Source organism: Mytilus edulis, chromosome 8 (assembly GCF_963676685.1).
Source record: "Mytilus edulis chromosome 8, xbMytEdul2.2, whole genome shotgun sequence".
NCBI lineage: Eukaryota > Metazoa > Mollusca > Bivalvia > Mytilida > Mytilidae > Mytilus > Mytilus edulis.
In genome coordinates, this window is record NC_092351.1 from 88,343,835 (window position 1) to 88,352,768 (window position 8,934).

The window sequence follows — 8,934 nt, forward strand, 5'->3', positions numbered from 1 at the left end:
ATGTAACAGATCAAGTTCAAATTTTGTTTCGGTCTGATGATTTTGTGCAGGGTTAACTTATGGCCCTTGAACCTGGAAAATTCGATCAAATAATCAGTTTTCCACACTTTTTTTTGGCGTCATGCTTTAAAATATTGACTTGATATTTTTGTTATATAGTTTAACACCATGACAAAGTTTAAGATCTAGTAACATAGGCGGATCCAGGGGGCCTGGGGTGCCCGGGCCCCCCCATTTCCTGGGAAAAATTTGGTTGATTATATAGGGAATCATTGAAGCATGACTGGAGCGGGCCCCCCTTAGGTCAGTCAGCGGGCCCCCCTTAGGAAAAGTTCTGGATCCGCCACTGCAGTAAGCAGTTTGTTCCAACTGGTAGGGGAATATGTATTGCCATGCAATACTCATAGAATGCTTGTCTCCACAAAGGTCGTTGACTCTCAACTATGAGATTTACTGTAAAGTCAGAAGGGGAGCTTCGGACGCGCTTGATGTATAAAGTGTAATTTTCTGAACAAAGACACATTTCAGAGAAATATTGAACAGGGCTGCATTTACTAAATAAACAAAAAGAAAGATAACAAAAACAGTATATTACAAAGGTTGAGAAGATAAGCCGTAACAAAACCGATTAAGTCGGATCGATTGCAAAGTATGTCCATTGGCAAGTATTACATGTATACATATGAAGATCATTCAGCTTGTTTTTGTAGTCTAAGCTAGCTTCTGTGGAGGGTTTTAGATACAGCTTATGCAAATTTACAAGGTATTTAAGCTTATTTAGACAAATCCTAGTCATTGGTGGATTTAATCGAATGTTTAAAATTCTAAAGTAGCAAACACCGAAAGCGATAAACCCTAGATAATAGATTTGGGAATCGAAACGAGAAATGTGTCAATGAGACAATGACCTGAACAAAGAGCAGTAACATCCACAACCCGTTTTCCGCTTAAATAGGCGTTAATGAACTCAAAGAAACCCATCTGGAAAGGAGCATATAGACTGTACCTAAAAAAAAATCTTGGAGTTGGGATATGGTACTTTAATCAAGGATAGTTCAATTTCTCAAACACTTGGTAAAATAAAATGGAACAGCTCTTATTGCTGTTTTTCTCTCTCTCTCAATATCACAGTATCTTTCATATATATGTTAATATCGTCTTCACGGGTGCCACATGTGAAGCAAGGTCTGCTTACCCGTCCGGAGTACCTGAGATCACCCCTGGTTTTTGGCGGGGTTCGTGTTGGTTAGTTTTTAGATATCTTTATAAAATGAGCATGGAAATGGGGAATGTGTCAAAGAGACAACAATCCGACGAAAGAGTGGAAAACACCACCAATGGATTTTCAATACAGCGAGAAAATCCCGCACCCAGAGTCGTGCTTCAGCTGGACCCTAAACAAAAATGTTTAATGGTTCAGTGATAATAGACGTCATACTAAACTCCTAAATAGTCCAGTCAAGCTAAGATTGAACCTCAAACAAATTGCAACAGAAAATGTTTTAGTTCTAATCTATATCATTAAGCCCCAAATATACACAGAAAAAAAGTCCCACAAAATCTAGCTTTAGGAAAACTCAAAATCAGCATGTTTTATTTCTTAAAATTCTAGTAAAATATGATACTTTAATGGGGTTAAAAGTTCATTATTTGACTATATAATACAATCTTCTGCTCATGGAATGTACAAAACCGAAGTGTTATGGGTATTTTTATTATTTTGTTTGCACATTTTTCATAATAGAAAGTTGCAAATTTATGACTTTGTGACCATTTTGAAAAAATAATGTGAATATTTGGTATAATATTGTTTATATTTTTAGATTATATTTGTTTAGCATCTATTTTGTTTACAGAAACTTCAAACCCCAAAAAGAAGAATATATGCTAATCATTAGTTTTATTCAATTTGAGATTATTTACCTTAATATGCCGAAAAATCTAATAAATGGTCAACTAATGAATTATAAAATCTATGTTGTAGCTTGATAAAAGATATGAAAACACCTTTAGAGTTGTTTGTTATACTCTTAAGACGGCTAAAATATCAAGAATCAATTATGTTGAATAGAAGCGGTAAAGTTATAATTTGTATCAATTTTTATTGATATTTCTGCATTTTTTCCCAGAGTTATCTCCCATATCAATGCAAAATCTCCATAGGCATTTTAAACCCATTATTTTTTAGTTTTCCTCAAGTTAGATTTTATGGGACTTTTTTTCTGTGTATGTTACGGGACGGTTGTTACGGGTATAATGCTTAAGATTAAAACTTAAAAAATCTTCTGTTGCAGTTACTTCAAGGTTAGGGTCATATTTGTGCTAAATTGACTGTACTTCCACTTATATTTTTGTCCATCTGATGAGTTAAGCCTTTTTCAACTGATTTTTATAGTTCGTTCTTATGTTGTACTGTTATACCACTGTCCCAGGTTAGGGGGAGGGTTTGGATCCCGCTAACATGTTTAACCCCGCCACATTAATTATGTATGTGCCTGTCCCAAGTCAGGAGCCTGTAATTCAGTGGTTGTCGTTTGTTTATGTGTTACATATTTGTTTTTCGTTCATTTTTTTTACATAAATAAGGCCGTTAGTTTTCTCGTTTGAATTGTTTTACATTGTCTTATCGGGGCCTATTATAGCTGACTATGCGGTATGGGCTTTGCTCATTGTTGAAGGCCGTACGATGACCTATAGTTGTTAATGTCTGTGTCATTTTGGTCTTTTGTGGATAGTTGTCTCATTGGCAATCATACCACATCTTCTTTTTTATATGTACTAAATATATAAAAGAAACTAAAATTAAAAATTATACAAGAGTATCAAAGGCCAGAGGCTCCTGACTTGGGAAAGGCGCAAAAACTGCGGCTAGAATGATTTTCAAACCCAAGAACATTTAAAACCCGCTTTCACCTCATTAACATAAGAATACTTATTGACACAATCCAAATGATTGGTCCACGTATCCACGTGTACAACTACACATAACAAAACCCGCCAAAAAATATATACCGTTCTTATAAAACGTTCCTTTTAGACAACATTTTCCCGCTATACTCCGAAACGCGGGAAAATACATGTCTTAACTACACTACAATAATAACAAACACAAAGCAATGCATTTAGCCGTGCAGACTAGAAACACAAAGAAAGGGCGGAAAAGCGTAAAAGATATACAATAAAATGAAAATGCTAAAGACCTAGCTTCTTAGTAACTTCTAAACGATGTGCAAGTGAGTCTGCCACGTACCCATCTTTGGCAGTATCAGATTTCCATCGACCGTGCCGTTTCCAGCAGCGTTCGTTAACATCAGCGTTAGCTGCGACAGTGGCTCCACCCGCCCTTAAAGAATGTAAACCTATGTTTATATCACCACAAACTTCTTTGAGTCTAGCTACTATACACTCTCTAGCTCTGGTATAACTCAGTTTTTTGTTCTTGTAAATTAGCGAACACCGTTTGCCTGATCTAAAAATAGGTTTAAATAAATACTGCTCAGAACTGGACTCAATTTTACAAATACTGAAATATTTGGACAATAAACTATAAGGACAAGCAGCAGACTCACCATTTGAAATAACTAATTTCTCCCCTAATCTATACTGATCGGTTTTGCTTTTGTCAATATCAATCTCTAAATAATTAGTTTTGAAATGAACATCTTTACATCGAAGAGAACTAAGCTCGTTGTATCTCAGAAAACCAGAGAAACTAAGAACAATCATACATAAATCCCTTAAAATAGCTATATCATCACTGTCTTTATATTTTATACAAAGTTCAATAATAGATTCAGAATCAATATGTTCCTTTTTAACTTTCGGTTTATGTGATTGACGTTTAGAAGACTCCAGTAAATTGGTCACAAATGCATTTTCTGTGGGATCTGAAAAACCTTGAACTGTATGTGCCCATTTTATACCGTAAAAAGCTGACTGAACTACACTATAAGATGAACCTGTGTCTATCAGTTTGGTTAAATATAGGGCTACATGTATAGGCTTTGCTGGTAAAGATAGTCCCCCTTGTTTCAATATAAATCTCTCCCACCGTTTATAAGCATAAAAATATTTATTGTTAGTATTGTCACTTCTGGACTGCAGTAAATACGATGACATCTTATGTCCCAATTTGTCAAAGTCAGCCGAAAGAATCCCTCCATCTTGTATTTGCTCCAACACCCTGCTTTTCAGACCGATACCTGTAGGAAAGAATGAAATAAATTAAAACCTTATTTTCATAGCCAACATCCTGAAATCTGTGGATTTTCCGAACATACCATTTCTACCTCGGCCTTTTTTGATAACTGTTGATGGTAATATTTTACTATCTTTAATGAACGATTCGAATTCTACAACATTACCATTGACTTTGTGTAAAAGTGGCCAATATGGTGCTGAAACCCATAAAGGAACAAATAACGTGCTATCTGCTTTATCTTGAATAATCTTGTGTATACATCGGGATATGTCTGAAGGTGGTGGCACAATCCAGTTATTTTCTTTACCCCAATGTCTATTAAAAGCATCAATACCTAGTGTACCTGGACACCAGTGTTTAGTATTGAATATGCTACATTTTGCATTGTAATCAGTGGCAAACCTATCTACGGTATGTGGACCCCAATTCTGATTAAAATATTCAAATGTAATATCGTCTATCTCCCAATCATCGCAATCGATAGTCTTGCTAATCTTATCTGCTTTAACGTTCTCTTGTCTAGGTACCCACTCTGGTACGATCTTAATGCAGTTTAATTTACATACATTAGCTATGTTAATTGTAATATTTTGTAAATCAGATTTCTTGCTGCCCTTTTTTATTATGTTTACTACGTTTTGATTATCTGTGTGCCACTTAACTGTTTGACCTTTTAATGACATAGATATAGACTGCAGTACTCTATAAACTGCCTCAAGTTCTCTCCAAGTAGAACTTTTCAATTTTTCTCCATCGTTCCAACTACCCATAATCTCTTCGTCTATGGCTTTTACCAAATAGCCACCGTAACCTATGCCCGAGGCATCTGTGTATACTACACTCGAGTATTGCTCAACAATATGCAATTCTCTGCCATTCATTTTCTCTATATTTTCCTTCCAGAAAATTATCTCATCAAGAGATCTACCGTTCAAAAGAACATGAGCATTCCAGCTTGCTTTATACAAAATGCATTCATACATACTTCGTGTACGTAGTCTAACTACAGGACCAACTGCCCCTTGCATAGATATGATCTGACCAATTATAGAAGCAAGAAAAAATGCAAAAGTAACTGTCTTCATCGAGACCCTCGTATAGAGTGTTAAAATTGTCATTTCTTCTACTACCTATTTCATTTCTACTAAAAATATAAATCGTTTGATGACATGATATTTACAACGTCCATCGACAGATATTACACGTTAATTTGATACATATCAACACTGCTTAATGCTAGACAGACACTTTATGTAAATACCTTTATTGCACATTATTTTTATCACAAGGATACCTGTCTTTGCTCTTACTCTTAAATGTAGCGTACATGAGGAATTATAGCATATAACAATTTTATACTAGCTGTCCCTAACCGATTTCGGACCTTTTACACAGCGCACTCCATAAGTCGAACATGTCGTTAAGAAACCACTTTTAAAAAATCTTTGTACATGTTTCAAAATTGTAACTTTCTTTTATCCTTTCTTCAATGCAACATTTATGATAAGTCAATTTTGTTGTGACATTATTTAATGATTTTTTTTTTGTAAAGATAGTTAGAGTACTGGTGAAACAGGTCAATAACAAAATGATTAAGTTTCAGCAAAATCAAATTCGTTTATCAGCAAGGAATGTAAATTATTAAAAACAAAATATCTGTCTGTATGACATCATGCTCCGCTCGCACAATCATATTCCATGTTAAGTGAACCTTGAAATCTAGGTCAAAATTAACATTGACTTGGAAACTGATTTTGAAATATCACATTATCAGTTACCATGTGTACTCGGTATAGTTATTTGCACGATAAATCGTGTTAATTACATTGACGAAAAACTTTCAAAGAATTTCTAAGGTCAAGTAGTGACTTTTGTCTTATATGTTTATGCCAACGTTAAGTCTGGTTTTTACAAAAGCAAATCTTTTTTAAATGAGAGTCGTTAACACAATGTGATTGCTTGCCATACATGTTAATCCGACTGACCTCGCCCATCAACTTGTAAGTTTTGTATTTTTCATTGTAGCGCACAGTTCCTTCAAAAAGAGCGCCACCTGGTTTAGTTTCTAACATAAGTTGATAGTCAACATAAGAATCTATTCGATTACCGAACACTACGGTTCGATTGATAACGTCCCAATCACTGCTTTTAAACGTCAGAACCTTATTCGGCAATATCAGTTTTGAAGCCAATTTTATTTCATTTAAATATAACGTTTCACACACAGTCGATTTATTGAGTTGTTGATTTAGCTCTAATATCACTTGTTTTGCTGATTGCACTGCACTCTCAGCTTTAGTTGACAACATTTCGTGATCTGCGCACGAGCACCAATGAGGTAACATGTCAACGTCATTACACGTTCGAGATTCCGGAATTTCATCGAGTAAGCTTGTTGATCTACTTTTATGTAGTTTCTCTTTTCTGTTGCTTTTGAAATGAAGAATATCCATCAAAGTAGCATATATATCAAACGGGGTTGTTAGTCTCCGTGAGTTAGTTTCTAAATTTCGTTTTAAATTCGGATATTTTTCATAAAACCATTTTGGGAATATAAAGAACCCAAACGGTAAACGCTCCTCTAATTTTCCAATGAAGGTTTCCCGAACCTTTCCGAACCTTATTCCATGATCACTAAAGAAGAATAGCACTGTATTATTTAAATTATTGCCTTTGCTTAGATTTTCAAAGAAATCTTTATACAAACGATCAGCCATTGCTGGTCGCTCCATCCGGTCATGCGTCAATCTAGAAATAAAAGTAAATGCAAAATACGGATCGGATTTGAAGACGGTCATAAACTGTTTTAAATAATCCAAAATAAAAGCTGTTTCCGGACGTGCATGTATACAATTATTATCTGTGTTCCATGGTTCATATTCCTTTTCCATGGCAACACTTAAATGTCTATTATAGTAGTCGGTCGCAGGACGTTCAAATCCCGCTTTGTGGTAATCAAAGATGGCGATTTTTGGTGCATCTTCTGCATAAAACGTCCGGTAACCTGCACGGGAATATTTATTCCACATAAAATCATGTTTATCCAGTGGTACATCTTTAACAGTTTCGTTCCATGGTAATTCTTCTAGATATTTACCCGTTGTCATGGGAACGATATTTGGAAAAGTGTTATCAGCTAACTTGTTGTATCCTAAAAGTTCAATTGCTGACATGTTTTGTAAAAGATATTTACGTGTTTCAGTCATATAACGAATCATGTTTATTTGCGAAACAGATTCTACTCCAAGCATCATGACGCTTAAACGTTCATCCTGATTTTTCGAATATTTTTGATAAACTTTATTACACCTCTTTTCAACTCGATCTTTTCTCTGAACAAATGCAAAAAAATTTGTATAGATAGTAGTGTCGTCTTTTTCATAACAATTCAATCTAACAAATTCATCCTCACTTCTTAGTTTGATATCGGACGTGAAAGCCTCGCTTTCATTTATGTACCGGAAATAGTCATGAGACGTTGGTTTTTCGAATGGACGCCATATTGTCTTATATTTACAGTATGACAAGTCTTTATACCTGCGCGATTCATTAACGGCCGTTCGGTTTACGACAAGTTTGTTGTCTTTTTGGTAAACAATGTCGACATCCGGGTCACATCTCAACACTGTTCCCGGTTTTAACAGTTTTTTGACTGACGGAGCAAAAGGGTCTACTTTTGGAATCTTGCAGGCGGAGGTGTACACTAAAAAGGCATCTTCTGATCTTGATGTAAATGAAAGGACAACGTTTGTCGAAGGAAAGTTCACATTCTGTAGTCCAAGTATAAATATAGAGGCTGTGACAAATAGAAGTAATAGAATTTTCAACCAGTAATTGATGGACCTGAAACGAAAATCAAATGTAAGAATACATTGACGAAGTAAATTGTAAATTTAAGTTACCAAAATACACACAACAATCATTACATATCTATAACGAAACAAAAAAATAGACTTGATTCTAAAAAAATCGCCTTTTTTAACAGATCACGAACATTGAAGAAATGATTGGCGAAACATTTTTTATAATTCATCTTATTCATCATGTTTATATTTCATGATTTTATAAAGAGTGATTATATCCGATTATGTTATTTCAAAACTATATACAGCCAGATTGAATTCACAAAACTCTCATAATTAACAATAATATTTCCCCAGATTTTCCTAACAATCTGGTTATCGAATTTGTTCAACCTTTGTTACTTTCAAAACATTAAAAACCTAGCTAAAATCACTCAAAATTTATAATGCCCAGTTAAAATGGATACGTGTACAGACAGACAGACAGACACTCCAATGTGATATGAAGCTTTTTGCACCCCCATCCCCCACCCCCTCCGCCAAAAAATAAATATAATGTTACAAATTTTTAAAATGATCTTACAATACTTCAAACGGCAAGTCTCCATTTGAAAACTTATAAAACAAAAAGATCAAATGCGTTTTTGATTGTTAATTTATAGAGACAAGTAATTAAAAAAATTAAAAACGTATGTTTGTTAAGGGACTCAAGATTATATCTTGCTGTGCGATATGGGTTTTGCTTATTGTCGAAGGTCATACGACGGCCTGTAGTTTGTTACACTCTACGTCATTTTGTCTCTGATTGAGAGTTGTCTCCCTCATTGGCAATCTTTTTATTGTTGTTCTTACCTTGAATTTAGTTTGTTTCTGTTTTGTTCCATTTTCTATAAATAAAATAAAGATCAAATTTAAAAAGGGGGAGTTAAT

The 8,934-nt window shown here is 34.6% G+C and overlaps 3 protein-coding genes across 3 annotated transcripts; all 3 read right to left on the reverse strand.

Moving 5' to 3' along the window:
• Window positions 1–3,192: 3,192 nt before the first annotated feature.
• On the reverse strand, window positions 3,193–4,119 carry LOC139484503 (integrase/recombinase xerD homolog). The gene has a single exon (XM_071268235.1). The coding sequence runs from the start codon at window positions 4,117–4,119 to the stop codon at window positions 3,193–3,195; it is 927 nt and encodes a 308-aa protein (XP_071124336.1).
• Window positions 4,120–4,224: 105 nt separating this feature from the next.
• Window positions 4,225–5,286, reverse strand: LOC139484504 (uncharacterized). Its single transcript, XM_071268236.1, has one exon. The coding sequence runs from the start codon at window positions 5,284–5,286 to the stop codon at window positions 4,225–4,227; it is 1,062 nt and encodes a 353-aa protein (XP_071124337.1).
• A 182-nt stretch (window positions 5,287–5,468) lies between these two features.
• On the reverse strand, window positions 5,469–8,934 carry LOC139486547 (uncharacterized). Its single transcript, XM_071271461.1, has 2 exons — window positions 8,857–8,934; window positions 5,469–8,044 (listed from the first exon to the last, which is right to left on the reverse strand). Exons 1-2 carry the CDS (start codon window positions 8,886–8,888, stop codon window positions 6,097–6,099), a joined length of 1,980 nt encoding a protein of 659 aa, XP_071127562.1. The 5' UTR covers window positions 8,889–8,934; the 3' UTR covers window positions 5,469–6,096.